Below are 17,693 nucleotides of genomic sequence, written 5' to 3'. Positions count from 1 at the left end.
TGCATTGCAGCAGGGTCAGCATGGGGTCCATTAGCCCACTGGAGATTCAACTGTTAAAGTGTGGGACCTTCCTGTGCTCCCTTTGCTCCCAGTTCTTCCCATCTGAGTGCAGCAGCAGCCTTGCAACCCCTGGGCCACCCAGAAGAACTATTTAGGAGGTGGAAATGTGTCTTATACCCCAAGAAATTTGGGAGGGGGTTGTGGATCAGTCACTTGAGAATGGAGATGCCTACCTCCTCTTGTTGTATCTGAGCAAGATACCCTGCGGTCAGCCTTTCTCTGTGATGGTGGACTTCCCCTCCATGTGAAGTTGTCCATCTCCCTCCATAATCTGGGCAAGTCTTTTCTGCTGAGCAATGTGAGTTCATGCGCTTTTGCATCCGTGATGCATTTCTTTCTCTATATTTCTGCAATTACGTTCTTGGCAGCTACAGAGACATGGCTTTGGGCATCCTTCTATTGATCTATGGGAAGGACTTTGGGATATAAACCCAGAAGGAAAATTTCATTATTTAGGTAAGCAGATTAAATGCTCTTACATCCTTCATCCTGCCCTAAACTACAGCTCTAGAGTGAAGACCTCATAGCGAGAGACACCAAGAGTGAAGATAGGACCAGAGGATGTTGCAGCTGTTTTAACACGTTGCATGATGTCTCCCAGCCTGGTGAATATTGAACTGTCCTGCAAATGTTGAGCATTTTTAATTTGTGGTGTAGCCTGGGCCAGCAGCTTCCAAGCTGTTCCTTGCACAGCCCATTGCCAGGGGGTCCCAGTCGGGCTGTGACTGTGTGCTGGGACCCCCAGCCGCTGGTGGGCTTTCTCTCCCACACAACACATGTGCATGGCTGCCCTGCCAGGATGCTGGGAAAAGGAATGCCAGGGCTGGAAGAGGGGTGGAAGGTGGGGGTCAGCAGGCAGAGACATTCCAGTCAAGCCAGGTAGTGTGAGGGATTAGTGGATACAGACTCTTAGGTGATTTAATTGTGTTTTCCTTCCTCTGGTGAGTTTGGGCCATTTTTCATAACTTGCTTAGCCCTGAGGAGTTTTTTAGCATAACCGGTATTTATGGAAGGCTTTTCACTTTGCTTCTTCAGAGGAAGTCACCCGTGTACCCCGCAGCAGCCATCTCATAGCCCCACAAGCCACCACTGCAATGTCCGAGTGCTGGCATCCTGGGGAACGTAGAAGGGTTCAAAACAGATAAAAAGACACCAGCTCAAATGAATTCTGTGCTTTGATTGTTTGTATTTCAGCAAGGCCAGGAGGACCCAGCCAAACCCTGGAGTCAATGTACCAGGTGCCAGAGGATCACAGGGAAGGAGGAAAATCGGAGCCTAGCTCTGATGCAAACAACTTCTGCACCCTTAGGCCAGTCATTTAATCTGCTCTGGGGACTTCAGCTCACTCTGTAAGATGGCGAGAACAATGCTCCCCTGGTTTGTCTCATCTGTTCGAGTTGTCAGCTCATTAAGAAAAGAGCTGCCTCTTGCTGGGTGTCGGCACAGAGCAGTGGGGTGACAGAGTGCCCGTCCCTGGGGGGCTGCAGGCAGCGCGGCACTGCGAGTGCTGGGGAAGAGCCGCCTCCATCCCCTGCGCTGGGACCCTGCGCTTCCCGTGAGGGGCATCTCCGTCAGGAAGCAAAGCGCTTGCTGCCAATCTGTCCTGAGCAATGCTGATGGGGAAAATCCTCGGGGGAGCCATTTTCTGTTGGAAGTCCCATCAACATCCGAATGTTTTACAAATCATATTTCTCTGTTGGGGCGGGGGGGGGGGGGGAAGTGCGGGACGAGGGGAAGGGCTGCAGTATGTCTTTCTGGTATTTTTCAGAAATGGTTAGTTTCTTCACTTTAAATTGACACCCCCTCCCCCCCCAAAAAAAAGTGTTGCAAAGCCTTTAGTACAACACAGTGGGGTGGTTTTGATAAAAACCTAAAAGACATGAAACCCTTTGGCTTCCTTCTGAAGGAAAGAACCATGTTCTTTTTTTTCCTGTTTTTTCTTTTTTCTTTTTTTTTTCTTTTTTTCTCTTCAGTAAAGAATTTTTGGAAGTTTGAGCTTTTGCCCTGATGAGGCCAGAGCAGCATTTCCAACTCCATGGCATCCTGAGCCTGCCCTGGCCATGCCCGACCACACATCCCATGTATGTTCAGGGGCCGCGGAGGACTGCGAGTCCCAGAGCCTGGAGGAGCTGGGGCATCTCCTCTCGCCCATCCCTGTGCCAGCAGACACTTTCCTTGTCACCATCTCCTCTGGGCTGGCAGCCGTGCTCCCTGGGTGGGCTGCAGAGCATCCTCTTTTTGCTCTGCTTAAGTTTGTTTTCTATTTGTGACCTCAAGATGGAAGCAGGGGAAGAGCTGCTTGCTGCCTGTAGCTGCTTTCCGTGCGTGTTTGCATAGATTTGTACTGATTTTCTCTCCTTATGGACTTTCTCGTATTCCCCTGTCCCGCAGGCAGTGTGTGCGGTTGTTTGCAGGCTCCTGCCTGTGGGCAATTTCCTGCTCCTCCTTACTACCATTCACTCCCTCATCCCTTCTCCTCTTCCTCCCTCCTGATGGAGACAGCCTCTCACAGCCGACTCATTTCAGAGATGTTTTTTCACTACTGAAGCCAAGATTTTTCTCTCTCCCATCACACTTAGTCTGGAAGTGGGAGGGGAAAGCAGGTTTTGGGGTTGGTTTTTTTTTTTTTTTAAGCAATAAATAATTTCAACATGCTGAAGAGGCAGGAGGGTGAAGCCGGCATTAGACTATATTGAAATACTCCATTTGTTCTGGGAGTCTTTCTCCCCACTCCAGAAAGCTTTCTCTAGTGTTTAATTTTAAAGTAAGCCACTATTATTTTTTTGTTTTCTTACTTTCCAGAAGAGATTCCCATATTATTTCAGCTTGTCTGGAGATTTCCACACACACCAGAACTTTTTTCTTTGGCTTTTCTTTCCTCTTTGCTTTCTTTTTGCTGGAGTTAAAAGCCCCAAGTCAGCAAGGTACTTAAACACATGCTGAAAGTTAAGGACTTGCCTAAGTGCTTTGCTGACTTTGAGCCAAAGATATTTTCTCAAGTCCTTTAAATGCTTCAGAACCTGAATTCAAAACGTTTTACAGAAATTCCAGAATTCAAGTATCTCTTGTGCTAATAATAGTTGTAATTCAGTAGTGCCTTCAGATAGCTGGAGCTCTGGATGTGGTGAGCTTCTGTATAACCTTACTTTCAGAAAATATGCTTCCCTAAGATCTTCTGCTTCAAACCAAAGAGTTCTCTAGAGACCTGGGCACGTTTATTTGTATTTCAGTCAATGAACATAACTGGCCTTTTAGCTGTTGTTTCGCAATAAGACTCAAAGCTTTTAAGTGTTGAAATTTAGGAAATAATGGGCAATTAGTTCAAATCATACTGAATGAATGTCTGCTCCTGAACTAACATTTATTTGCTCATCATCCCCAACACAGGAAAGAAAAAAAAACAAACCACCAACTTGAGGGCTCTCAGAAACAGCAGCATCAGTAATTGGAGGTTAGGAGATGCTCTCAAAGGCAGGCTGAGCTCCCATTTCTCAGAGCCTGAAAGCAGATCTGCTCTCTGCTTTTGGGGGTTTAGTCAGAGGGATGGCAATAAAAGCGGTACAGAGGGGGAATAGTGGTGGGTAGATGAGCAAGAGGAGGAGGAGGTGTTTCCAGAAACGGAGAGGCAGCCAGCATCAAATAGGAATTGTGACACGGTTGTTTCAGGCTCTGCATGATGAACCTGGGGACCTCTGCCACCAGCCAGCCGATGGAGGCTGCTTGGAAATGCTCAGCTGCTTAATGAAGGGCATGTTCTTCAGAGGTTTTGGAAAGGGTGCTGGACAGCGGTGTGTCAAGGTACCAACAAGGGAGCAGGACCAGGGAGGAGATGGCTTAGTTCACAACCCTCTGGGGAGCTGCATGCACCCTCCTCTGAAAGCACTCTGCTGCTGCCAGGAACAGGAAACCCAGCTGAGAGCTCCCAGCTTACTATCCTCATCTTAAGGCTTTCTTTTCAGAGGTGGTACGATCACTGCATGAGCTTCTGCATTGTGCTTTGTAGGGATATGTGTGTGCATCTGCACAAGGCAGGCAAGGCCTCTGTCCGTATGCCCCAAAGCATTGTGTGCTTGCAGTCTCCTGCTGTCCTGTAGACATGCTCTGTGAGTTGCTCAGAAACTACTTGGGGACCACGGTCCTGCAGTCATGTCATCCATGGCCCAGATACACCTTCCAGCCCATAAGCAGAAACCCAGCCTCACTCATCCCCTGGCTGGAGCCTGCTTCCAAGCTCTGATTGACATCCAGGACTTCTGTCCTGGGATCCTGTGGTGCAACGCTCCTTTAGCTACACTTAGGGATTTATATTGATTTCTCTGGTGGAAGTAATGCTCTTTCCAGTGTGCCATGGGTCTGATATGTTGCCATCTTTCACCCCGGAGATGCTTGCACCTAGTGGATGCTCTTGTGTGTCTGTCAGGTTGCAGCTCCGCAGCTGTGCCACGGCTCAGCACGCACTGGTGATCGTTTCCAGGCTTGGCTTTGCTTGAGGATCTTTCAGAGTGGAAGCCATGAAATGCAAGTGTAATATCTCATTATTACCAAGGCAAATCCCAAGGCCTTGGCTTAATTGTTAATACAGCCCCTGATGGGCAGAGTAGATGGTTGCATTATTATTAATATTGCTTTGAAATCATCACCAGGCTCCAGAAGTGCAAGTGTTACTTGGAGAAGTGAATGATTGTGACTGAGTGCAAAAAATAAAAAAATTACTTGGAGATAGGCTTCCCATTTTATCAGCACCTATTCTTCCCACCCTCTGTTTGCTTTGCTGTGCTGTGCTGTGCTGTGCTGGCAGCAGCTCAGTTCTTCCGCTATCCCATAGCCGCACACACAAAGAAAAGTTTTGGTGTTGGTGCAGGGGGAACAAATCCCTCTCTTGCAAAGAAACAAGTTATGGGGTCTAACCTCTGGTGGATATATGGATGGAGGAAAAAGTATTGGTGTTTCTGTTGGGAGTTCCTCAGCAGAGGACACCACTGGGAGTACTTTGGTGCTGCCCTGTCCCCCCGTGTCTCGGTGCTGCAGGTTGCGCCCCTGCTTTGATTTCTAAATCCAACCTGGGTGATGTCTTTGAGTCCTGGCCCTGTGTGCAGTCTGCCCTGTACCTCCTCCTTGCTGGGGCTGGGTCATAAGGAGGGTGAACCTCCTGTACCTGTGGTAAAGAAAGTGAAGTAGTTTTTCCATCCTCGGGCTGCAGAAGTTCATGTGTTTAGTTGCAACGGTCCCAGCTTCAAGCCCAGCTGCTGCCGATCCACCCAGGGGTGTGAGCGTTACATCTGTAAGCGACAAGCCACTGGCCTACAGCAGGCAAAACGCAAGCCAACAGACAGACAGAAAGAGCCTGAGGGGCTGAATTTTAGAGCTATTAAATGATTAAATGCAAGGGAAAAAAAAGTTAATTTAACATCGCGGTTGTGATTTTACACACCCAAGAGCCTGGAAATTGAGAGCTCTGCTTCTCACACAGGGATCGTAACTTGGCACTGCACAGATTGTACAGTATGTAAAATTAGACCGGAGAAATAGTAAATATGCTGCAGGGACCAATACTGTCTTGGCAGAAGGAGGATGGACTGAGTAGGACCCAACAGGTCTTTTACGCCTCCGACTTCCATAATTCTGTGCTAATAAAAAAAATATTGCACAATGCCTGATGCTAATCTGCAGCCTTGAGCGGGGTGAAGCGGGAGCCGGGTTGTTATGTGAACAAATAGAGGTCGCCCCCGGTGTATTCGCATGAAGGGAGGCTGTTATTTGAGGATGGGCACGTGGGCTTTGGCAAACAGTGATGGGGAAGTGTGCGCTGTGCACTGGGCTTAAAAGGCAGGTTGTGGTCAGTGGGATGCGAGGTGCCTTGATGTCTCTATCCAGCGCTGCCCACCCTCCCCAAAGCTCAGTAAATACAGATGTCTTCACACTGTTGCTGGACCACAATGAGTTTTTCTTGTGTTTACGGCTGTGATTTGGGCACCTAATTCTGAATCGTATTGATTTCCCCTTAAATGGTGTTGAAAAGCCTGATCTAAGCACTCTTTTGTGGCCTGGAGTTATTTGTCCTGTCTGCATGAAAAAGCAGGACCAGAAAACAAGTCTTTAATTCAGCTGTGGTGCTAACACCAGTCACCTGGCAGCAAAGGGTGAAGGCTCAAGTGCGTCTGGTTTGGAGGATACCAGTGGGATTTTTCTGCTGTGTGCTGGTTCCCATTAGTGCCATTCATCTCCCTCTGGTCCTCCAACACCTTGCCCTCCATATCGTATAGCCCCACGTGCTGGGGCAGCCACGATGTAGATGCAGGGGACTGGAGGAGTTGCTGTTTTGCTACTGCGACTACTCTTCCTCAGGACGGGTCATCTCAAGTTGACTTTGCAAGGAGGCTGAGCGGGCAAGGTCCCATCCAGCTTTCCCTTTGCCTTAGGGTGAAAATGGTGTCATAGTTCAGCCTGTCCCAGCAAGGAGAGCACTTGGAGTCCCAGGCTTTTTTGAACCAGAAGAGCTAGAACATCCAAGTGAAGGTCTTGCCAAGACCTCCTGCTGGGAAACAGATCAACACATGAGTTCAGGTCCCCTCTTGGAATGCAAGAGCAAAGTCTTGTGGAAAAACAAAAAAGCCAAGATCACCAGCCCAACAGTATCCAGACTTCTGTGCTGCAGAGCAGCTGAGACAGAAAAGCAGAAGCAGCAGCAGAGGCACATCTTCTCCTGGTCCTGCATATGGCAACACAAAATGAAGTATGTGACCACTGCAGAAGGGTACACATCAGCATTAGCATCCTCTGGCAGAGCCCAGTCCTACCCAGAAGCCATGGGAAAAGGCAGCTTCTTTGGGGTCTCCTACACGTGCATGGCTGAAGAGACACTATTACTGAGGCAGGATGGACTTGGTTGCTGTTCCCAAGTTTGATTGTCCCCTGTGGCTGGGGATGAGTTGGTGTCAGGGCAGCACACTGCTGTACAAGAGATGGGTGTGATGGCACGTGGGGAAACAAGGCTACCCCTGACATGGAGCCCTCCTGGCTTGCAGCGAGGAGCACTGCCAGCATGATGCTCCGGGCTGATGTGGTTTGGCAGGTCCAAAAAGCTGCAGGAGAGGCTCTGTTGTGGGCCTTCTGAAGATACACCAAGACCAGTACAAGACACAGACATAGCCATCCTGTCCTGGCATGGGGAGGGAGCCCTCTGCCCTGGTGAGATCCTGCTCAGATGGGCCCAAGTGCTTGGTTCAGCCGTTCTGATGTCTCGTGATACAAGCAGAAGAATGACACTGAAGTTACTCGTCTACTAAGGCAGCTTCCCCCGTCCTGCTACCATGTCTCCCAGCCAGGGCTCAGCGTGGGACCGCAGCCCACAAGGCACAGGGAGCTGCCGCATCCCTTGGGGCTGAGCCAGTGCTGCAGCACGGACTTGGCCCTCGCTTCTGCTGCGAGCTTGTCTTGCTTCTGCTTCCAGCAGTGGGTCTCTGTTCTGCGGTTTCCCGCTGGGTTTAGCGCTGTGTTTTCTCCACAGGAGTGTGCTTATGCTCTGCCACTGCGTAGCCCTCTGGGTCCCCATGCACCAGCCACACAAGTGCCACCATCTCGACTGTGCCACCTGGAGCTCGGTCTTGGGGACAGCATGCCAAGCCAGTAGCAGAGCAGGTATCACACCTCCCGGCTGCTGGAATATCAGGTTGAGGAGGGAGCCTGTGACATGAATTATCATTTGTGACAATGACATTTTTGATTGCAAAAGTGTTCCTTCATCCTCAGAAAGTCCCAGTAGATAATTGCATTGTTTCATGGAAGATGCATCAGCTTTTTGCAGCTAGAAGGACCATGAAGGCCATTTTAACCTGATGAGGAATATTGCCAGCTGGATTTGGGGTGTAGCTGCAGAAGGAGGCGTGCTCAGCTGCAGAGCAGTGGTGGGAGGTCAGGCTGCAGCAAAGCTGGAGGAGAGCGTCTTCAGGGGTAGCAGGGCTTTGCTGACCATCACGGGAGGACATTTTGTGGTCATGTCCGGGCTGAGAGAAGAGGGTCTCCTGCCCTGGAGCTTACCCTGAGCCGAACATGCTGGAGGGACAAAGTGCCTCCTTTACAACACCCCTGAAGTAAACTGAGGTCTGCTTACAGGCTATCGTGAAGTGATTGAGTACAAGTCCGTTAGCACCCATCTGTTATCTCTTAATTAAAGTTTCTTGCTAATTATTTTTTCTTGTCAAGAGAGCAAAGCTGCTGACTCCAGAGATTTACCAAAGTAGAGCAACAAATGCGGGCTCTGCTTGCTGCAATTCTTCATTAATGGACAAAATTAACTTGCAACCGTCTATATCTTTGGCTACATCGATGACACTTAATTATGCCTGTTTCCTTACAAAGATGTATCTAGTTTTAAATCACTCGTGTAAGAACTGCCTCAAGCATGAAATTCCTTCTCCTTGAAGGGAAGGTTTCTGCTGGCAACAAAAGCTGTGCAAAGACCAAGCAGCACCGGAGGGAATAGATGTGAGGAGATTAAGGATGGGCTGTGCTTTGGGAAGCTAGTGTCAGGAAACCCCCTCCAGTTGCAGAGGCTGTTTCATCTCAGGAAGGACAGACCTCAGGGCTGTGAAGCTGCAGATGGAAGCAGAGCCACCAGCATCCCTTGGGCATACTCAGTGATGCTCATACTGGCCTTCACAGGTGATGGAGCAGGAGAGAAGCCACAGGGTTGTGCCACCAGTCTGTGAGACCCAGACCTAATGGCCAGGAATGTCCGTCTCCATGCAGGAAAGATGAGGGGTCATGGCCAACCCACCTCCTCCCTGGGCACCGACACATGAGACATCACTGTGAGGAGGCAGAGCAGCCTGGGACGGAGCTGAGCAGAGGTGCTTGTGGCACTTGCAGCAGTGGCCAGCCAAGGTGGGGATCAGCACTCGCCTCCTTCCCTCCCTGCACTGGCCAGGCTCTTTTCTCTCACCCTTCTCGCCCTCCGAGGGTCCCCACTCATCTCCTGTGGGCTTAATCATCTCATTTACTGCAGAAAGTTGCAGGGTACGAGACCTCACCGGTTTCTCACTTGGAAAGCTCTAGGCATAGCCTCAGCACTGTGTAAATATTAAATATATAATTGATGAATACATACACAGAGAGCTAATTAGCTGCTAAGATAATTATTCATGGCTAGTTGCTTAGTTGTGGTAGGGAGGTACAAAGGCTAACTGAGTGGTGTGAAGGCCTCTCTGTCCAAAGGCACCTATGTAATTCTCTGCAGAAGTGCTCTTATGTCCTGTCGGGGGAAGCAGGAAGCCTTTCTTGCTGCCTCAGTTTCCCCATCTGCAAAAGAGGGGCAGAGCCAGAGACTGTGCATCATGCAAAGGAGAAGAGTGCTTGTGTCTGTCCCCTGAAATGCTGCAAGTGCCTCCCTTTTGCTCGCTCTCTGCTTATGCCACCCACAACCCCACGGTGCATTTGAGCAGAGGGCTCCGGAGGGAACAGTTGGCCCAGTCTGCCTGCAAATCGCTGTGGCAGTGAGGGCGGTTTTGGCCCCCACATGTGCGTGCTGGAGGTTGGCTTGCAACGTGCCCTGGCACAAAGAGCCCCATTGAGGGGCTGCGGTGAGTGCTGGCGCCGGGAATGAAAAACATCTTCTCCACTTCCTCTGCTCGCTGTTCAAAAGACCCCTTGGGTGTCTGGGCACAGACCCCTGGGGCCACATCCGTGGTGTAGTTTCACAAACGCTGCACAGCACAGTGGCCAGCAGCACGCTTGTCCTGGCAGCTGCCCATGCTGGCAGGGTGGGAGCCTCGGTGGGAAGAGAGGGAGAGAAGCTATTGGAGATGAAGGGTCCCAAGAGGAGTTTTGCTCCTCAGCCCTCGGGTTTGCAGGATTTCCCTGTGTTGTTGCCCTTGCAGTCTCGATGCAGGTCATGATTCATTAAGAAGGAAAATGAGGATGATATTTCTGTTGAGGATCTCCAGCTGAGCAGGATGGGCTTGGGAAGCATCAAAACCCCACATCTCAGCCACTTTGTCTCATCTTCCCACCATGTCTCTCTGCTGGACTGCTGTCCCACGGGTCCCTGTTGTGTTGCAGTTGCAGAGATCGTACCATTAAGTTGTCACTTGTCATCCCTAGGAGGACAGCAAAGCAGCTCACAGCTCAATTCACCAAGCTGCCCTAGGTCCACCACTGGGACCTGTGTCTGTCTGTCCCATGGGTGGCTCGCATCTTCCCTCCATTGCAGCTTTTCAGGGCTGTGAGTAAAGCCATAATTTCTGCCCTTGTTATGCATCACCACAGCTCCTCTTCAGCTCTGGGACTTTGTCATAAGCCATGCTGTGCCTGTGCTGGCGTGCTGTGCTGTGGCAGAGGATGTGACCCTTGATGTGGTTAGATGCTCAGAAGCATGTTGCTGGTTGGAATGCAGCATCACAACCTCTCCATCATGTATGCTTCACCTTCATGCTGTCACCCAACCCAAAAAGGAGCCATACTTTGGAAAAGCAGGATGGTGTAGGGGCAGAGCAGCATCTCTAGGTATCACTTCTAGCCAGTGATCATAGCAGTGTTGGTGGGAAGGGATCTTTGGAGGTGTCTAGTCCAGTGTCCCACTCAGAAAAGGACCATCCTCAACAGCAGACCAGATCAGCCATGGCTTTGTCAACAGAGCCTTGACAGCCTCCAAGGATGGAGATTTGCCCCTCACTGGGGGTGCCTGTCCCAGTGCTGCACCACCCTCCTGGAGAATAAATTTTCCTCCATGTCCAGCCCGAACTTCCTGAGCTGCAGCTGTTGGCCTCATTCTGCCCATGCCACCAGTTGATGTCCATCCAGCAGGGCTGGCCCTGCAGCACAGGCCATTGATCCCATGTGTTACCAATGACGTGATGACCGGGAGGGTGGACAGACCTCTGTCCTCTCCCTGCTTGAGGGAGCCGTGAGGCTCTGGGTGGGCTGGGTGGGAGGGTCCTGCCCAGACCCAGCCTGCAGGAAAGGGGCTCCCAGTAAAAGCTCTGCTTACCCTTGCCCATCCCCATCCTAAAGCAGAACTGGTGTCGGCAGCAGAAAACAGGGCTGCTCCAGCGTGGTGGGGGGATGTGGGACGGCTGTGCCCATGGTGCCCCTTCCCAAAGAGAGGTGACCCCTGCCAGTGGGGCTGCCATGTGTTCACATGGTGGTGCGGTTGTGTGGGACTCCCACGGCTGGCATGGGGCAGGAGGGATGTGGGGACCTGGCTCGGCTCCAGTAAGAGCCTCAGCAAACCTGGCTGGGAGAAATGCCTCCTGCGAAGCTGTGCTTTGGGTTTCTCCTTTGTCAGGGGCCTTAAATCATTGCCTTGGAAAGGAGCATTGCTTTCAAAGACCTGTCTTCCAGGAATGGCTCCCTCAGCCCTTCTGGATGAATGCCAACATGTTTGCACTGTGTTTAAGGACAAATAGGAAATAATTCAAGGTGCCTTTTTCCCCTTCCCAGCTTAGTCCTGCTGCCGCCAGCTACAGACAATCTCTCAGCCACAGTCCTGAGAAGCAGAGCTGGGCACCCCAGCACTTTCCCCCACTCTCAGACCTTCCCTGGGGCTAGACACTGGGCTGGCAGGAGCCAGGCAAGGCAGGCAGGTCTGTGGGCCCATCGCTGCAATTAGCCTTTCTCCGTGCAAGGCTGGTGGATGGTGCAGCGTCCTCAGTGCCTCTGCCAAACAGATTCCCAAGTGTAAGACCAGGAGCATCAATGGCCTTTTGTAGGCCAGCAGGAAAGGGGAAGAGAAAATGTCTTTACTTTATGCAGTAGAAGAAATTAGAGGAGAACTTGAGTAAGATGCTAGGACTCTGAACTCTGTTATCTGTATCTATCCATCCACCCATCTGCCTAGTCATCTGTCCATCCATCCATCCGTCCGTCCTTCCATCCATCTCCACAGCCATCCAAACAGCCAACCATCCACTCAACCCCACTGACACTCATTTGTCCTTCCATCCCTCCCCCCTCCCTCCACCTACGCACCCATCTGTCCATCCATCCCTCCATCCACATATGCAGCCAGCGAGCTGCTTTTATGCTTATGCCTCCATCCTCTTACACGTCTCTGCATCCTCATATATGCCCATCCATCCATCCACTTGCATAGTCATCCATCCTTTCATCTTCATACGCTTCCCTCCATCCCATCTGTGCCCATCCAGCCATCTGTCCGTCTGTCTGCGATCACATGCATTCATTCATCCATCCACCCATCCATCTTCCACACTTCTGCCTTTCTGCCTGTTTATCTGGGCCCATTCCAGCTACCATTCCTCACACAGACATCTCAGCTTAGATGTTCTCCCCTCATTCTGCCTGTCAGTATATTCTTTAAGCTTTTTTAAGACACTTGAAACGCACTTGTCTGATCAGCGCAGTTTCTCAAAGGTCCCCACCCATGGCTGAGATGATCCTGAGGCATCTCACCAGCATCTTACTCACTACACCTCAATTCTTCCCCATCTGTTCTTAGCACCCCCTTTCCCAGCAAGGATAGCATCCCCAAAGGTGCTGTTTCCCTGTTAGAAGTAGGTGTCCTGTCAGATCATCTGCAGGAGGACTCAGACCTGCCAGCAGCTCCTCCACAGCTTTGCCTTGGGGCTCTGTCCTTTGCAGATGGGCTCAGGCTGTGGGCTTTCACACGAGAAATAGCTGGATCATGCCATGTGGTCCCACCTATCAACAGCACTCAGGAGCTGATGTCTAGAAAGGGAGAAAGGAGCAGGACAAGCACTGGGGTGCTTTTCCCGTCCCTCCCCACCATCAGGTGCCTGCAGTCTCCCCAGGCTCACTGCACAGCTCAGTGTTCTACCGCCCTGGGTGGTGTCCTCTGCTATGGATTCATTTAATCACTATTTTCCCAAAAATGTTGACATCCACAGCGTCTGGTGGACATGGGTTTCTGTAATCACACTTTGTGTGAAAAAGCGCTTTCTTTTGCTTGTTTTCATTTGCTGCCCCTTAATTATTTTATTAGGAGGAAGAGCAAGCGGTCCTTCTCTGTTCGTCCTGTCTGTGTCACTCGTCATTGCTTGGGTGTCTATCACATCTCCACTCAGTTGTCTCCTTTTACAGATGAAGGGATAGAGTCTGTTAAGCCATCCTTACGCAGGAGTTGTTTCCAGCCTGTGTTCTTCCCCGTTTCCTCTCTCTGCTCCGTTTTCTGCTGAACTGTCCTTCTAATGGCACAGGGACAGATTTGTGCATGCCTTTAAGGATACAGCGCTTTCCATTTTCTTCTCAATCCCTTTCTGAATAATTCCTAGTGTTGGGTTTGCATTTTTGGTCACCACTGAGCTGATGTTTTCGGGGAAGTGAATGTGGTAACTCCAAGATAGGTTTCCATGGAGGCTGCAGCTCATTTGGAGCTATGAGTGGTAGGTGAAGCAAGGCTTCATCTTCCCCATGTGCATCCCTATGCGTTTATCGACACGATATTACCACCTGGCAGGTCTGTACCATGATGTCCTTCTGCAGCGCTCTTGCACCCAGCTGTAATTTGGCTGCCCTGACAGCCTCAGCAGCACGCTGTCTCCTCTCGCTGCCTCGACCCCCTTTTCCCTGTGAGTTACGAGGATGTTGGGCAGCTCTGATCCAGCTCTGATCTCTGTCGAACTTCACCGGTGACGGCTTCTACTGCCACATCTGACTGCTTGTTCTCACCTTTGGTCTCTTGACCTTTAGCTGCTATAAATCTTTGCAAGGACTTTCCTTGTGTGTCAGGACTTCTTGGTTTCCTTGGGAGGCACCTTGTCAAATGTGTTTTCGAAACCCAGGAGTATTTTCAGAACTGAACCCCCCTTGTCTGTGCACAAAGGCTTGATGAAGCCTTGAAGGAACCTCATTCCCTGCTCATCCACCTGTCCTGCTTCACCCCATGTCATGCACACACACACACACACACACACACATATGTTTTATCCTTGCCACACGCAGCTCCACACAGCCAGTGTAGCGACATGGGAAAGATTCAGTTGCTAAGGATCATTAATGAATGTCAGCTCGAGCTCCTGTCCAGAAACCTGAGAAAATTCAATTAGGCAGCTGGTGCCCAATGAGCTGTATTGCCCCACTCGCAAGATGCTAAATCAAGCAGCTCAGCACGGCATCATGTTATTATAGAGAGAGAAGAAAAGCCAGGCAGGGATACAAACAGCATAGCATGCACCAAGCAGCTGCCCCTTTCCAAAGCCCGGCACAGGTAGGTTGCAGTCCTCCCACTTGATTTCCTGGGCAGAGAATTGCAAAGGCAGCTGCCTGCTTCCCACCTCCGCTAGTAAATAACTCAGGTTTGCTGGTGACAAGTCCTGTGGCTCTGTCATCTCTCTGCCAGGAGTTTCTGATGTATGCATTTGGTTTGCATTCTGCAACAAGTCACGTAGATACAGGAGTGGCAATGACTTGCTGGTGTGAGTGTCTGGCTGTGCTGTGGGACATTTTGCTGACAAGCCATACATGCATCCCTGACATGTGTCCTCCAAGGTAAAGATCAGAGGAAAGAATCCTATGAGGTGGAGGTGGTCTTGAGTCCTGATCCCCTGGTCTTTGCCAGCTGATCCACTCTAGTCTAAGGTTAAAATAAATCATTATCAGGTCCAAGAGGAGAAGTTGGGCTTCCCTGGCCATCAACACAATGTCAGTCATGCCCTAGTCCTTCTCTCGCTTCCTAGATGTGATGGTAAGATCCTATTTCCAAGGCAGCCGTGCCGATGGGGCTCTGAGCTCACCTGTTTTTCTTCTCTTCCTCCCCACAGACAGCCACATCCAGTACGAGCGGGTAGGCGCAGACGTGACCATGAAGTGTGGCTCCATGGACTGGGACGCAGCCGTGACCTGGACAGCCAATGGCACCGACATTGATGAGTCCCACCTGAACGGGTCCTACCTGATCCTGAAGAACGTCAACCTGACGCAGAGCGGCCAGTACTCCTGCTACGAGGGCTCGTCCTGGCACCTCAAGTACCAGACCTACCTGAGGGTGGGACGTGAGTACCCCAGCACATGACATTGAAGGGAGACAGAGTCATGCTGTCTGCTCCCATATTGACCCCTCACAGACCCCTCCTGCCATGCCAACCCCCATACTTCCCATACATACAGTTGCCTGCCGCACCCTGCCATACGAGCTCCCTGTGGCATACTAACCCCAGCAGCAGGATGCTGGAATCAACCCCTTCTGCCCCAAACTTTGCATCAAAGCTGGTAGATTAAATCATGCCTGAGGAATAATTTGGGAAGGGCTGTTGCTTCTCTATCCAGCCCAGTGCCACAACCACTGTCTCTGCAGGCGGAAAGAGTTGGGGCTGAGCTGTCAGAGGGGATTCCAGCCGGGAAGGAAAAGCCCTGGCTGGGGTTACTGCAACATGGTTGTTTCAGAGGAGCAGCCAAAAGGTGGTGGCGGTTGCTGTGTGTTTGCAGGAGCCTCTGTGCATGGGCGTGTTGGAAGACAGCTGCACGTTTCCCAGCATTTTGCATATCTTAAGTGCGAGATGCGCCGATTCACAGGGTCTTGACGCGGGAGATAAGAGTTGTGCTATATTTCACATGATGCTGAGAGCTGATAGCAGCTGTGTGTTTGGTGGGCTGCTGTGTTTGTACAGCTGATAACAACTGTGTGTTTCACAGTACGGTGTCTGCAACCAGCAGTGGTGGGTGTCTGGGAGCACCAGCCGGCATAGCTGGCTCTGGGACCGTAACTGCTGCGGAGGATGCTGCGAAGCACCAGCTGGGAGCCCCACCGGCTCGGGATGTGTTGTGTCAGTGGCTGTACATTCCCAGGTTTGAAGGACGTGGCAGAGCCTTTCTGTGCTCCTTGTTTTACCTTCCATACCTTGTATCAGAGCTAGGGTGGCGTTTCCATCCTAAACAGTGGTCCAGGGGCAGAAGGTTGCAAGAGGACCAGCCGTGGCCTGCATAAGCCCTGCAAACCAGGCAAGGAGGGGCTCACTGCACCTGAAGAAATCCAGGTTTCAGGGATGCTGCACAGTGTCCAACTCATGGTTTAGTGTCTGTTGGGAGGGATCCTAGCACGTGGGCCAAGGGGAAGGGGTGCTGGAAGAAGCTGAAAGGCAACATGAGAAGGATGAGAGAGGCGAGCAGTCAGCAAGTAGGTATCAAGGCTGGGATCATGGCAGACAAAAAGGCAGTGGCAGATGAGTTACGGGCCTCTCAACCGCCCTGTCAGGCTGAGAAGGTGTCCACGGGTAGTTTGGAGTCAGGGAATGCAGGAGCTGGGTGCAGGATTGGCAGCAGCAGCAGGAGACTGTGCAGGTCCTCTGCTTGAGCACGTGCTGGCCAGATCCCATGTGGGGAGAGGTCCCAGGCCGTGCCAGTGCATGGGGAGCTGCAGCCCAGGTCTGGAGGAAATGAGAGTACCAGGAGGGGGCTGCAGCCTCCAACCACCTCCTCTGCAGCTGTGGCATCGCGGTGAGCCATTTGCAATGGCTCTTCCATCTGCTAAGCACCTCACTAATAGTAATCCCTGTCAATCTGCCCAGGGACCCGTGGGAACTGCTCAGCTTTAGAGCCCAAATTCTGCTGTTTCCTTTTACCACATGTTCCTATTTGCTGGAGGCTCACAGCCCTCCTGTGCACTGGGCAGCTCAGGAGCCTAGTGGGACACTGCAGGGGCCACCAGCCCCAGGAGAGAGGGTGCAAATAAATAAGCGACTGCCCGGTGGTGTTAACACAATTAAGTATGCAAGGAACTAATCAGGTGAGACACTTTTAGTGGTAATTAATTTAATTGCCTGGATTTTAATTTAATGTTCTCCATGAGGTTTCTTTTCCCAGTGCTGCCACCCCCAGCCCCTGCCTGCACCACACCACCCCCCCCCCCAAATTTTCTGCCTCTGCAGGACATGACTGATTCCCTGGACATATGTGGGCTGCTGCAGAGAAGCGGGTTTGGGAGCATCCCAGGAGGGGATGGAGATGGGCGGATTGCTGGAGGTTTTCAGCATGGCCCTGTGGTAGCATCCCTGCTGCAGCTGAGCGCGCTGGGAGCCCAAACCTGGAATTTGAGGGATCTTGGACTCGTTTTGTTTCAATTGCATGGGAAGTTAAATGAAAACAGGCCTCTGCCTGCATTTTCGCCTCTTACTGGGGCAACAAGAAAGATGATGGCAGTGGGAGCGAGGCACTGGGGGGCCTTGCATGGAGAAATGCTGGGGATCTCATTAAATAAACGACGGTACCTGGAGCCTGCCCCCCAAGCGAGACAGGGGCGTGCCTGGGCAGACAATGATGCAGGAAGGATGTGAGGAGAGAGCGGAGAAGCATCGAGGACTGGGAAAGGGTGTCAATTAGGAAAGTGAGCTCCGTCATGGGGGTCAGCAAGCACAGGGATAAAGGGAGACCTGCCAGGAGTCAAGCTGAGCGAGACCTTGCAGAGGAAATGAAAAGTGGGGTTAGCCATATAAATACGGAGCAAACGAGGAGAGAAGAGCAGAGCTGGCTCTGTAGCCAGGTTTCAGGGGAGATTAAAGTAAGCTCAGCGGAGCCCGATGCCGAATGAACCCCACCAGGTCTGAGCGGCGATGCTGAGAGCAAGGGCAGCGCAGGCTGGGGGAGAGCAGGGAGGATAAAACCTGAAGACAGTCCTCCGCTGTGGAGGCACCTTCAAAGAAAACAATGTATTGAAGGCTTGGGGA

At 51.3% G+C, this 17,693-nt stretch overlaps 1 protein-coding gene across 4 annotated transcripts in view; it reads left to right on the top strand.

The window, feature by feature from the left end:
* Positions 1-17,693, top strand: part of CNTFR (ciliary neurotrophic factor receptor) — a 212,000-nt gene that overhangs the window by 137,798 nt on the left and 56,509 nt on the right. For all 4 annotated transcript variants that reach the window (XM_075739638.1, XM_075739641.1, XM_075739640.1 and 1 more), the window contains one exon: positions 14,796-15,026. In XM_075739638.1, coding sequence (XP_075595753.1) covers positions 14,796-15,026 — 231 coding nt within the window. The remainder of the gene's footprint in view (positions 1-14,795; positions 15,027-17,693) is intronic.

Source organism: Balearica regulorum, chromosome Z (genome assembly GCF_011004875.1).
Source record: "Balearica regulorum gibbericeps isolate bBalReg1 chromosome Z, bBalReg1.pri, whole genome shotgun sequence".
Lineage (NCBI taxonomy): Eukaryota > Metazoa > Chordata > Aves > Gruiformes > Gruidae > Balearica > Balearica regulorum.
The sequence above is the reverse complement of the archived record's forward strand: the minus strand, read 5'-3'. Positions and strand labels throughout refer to the sequence as shown.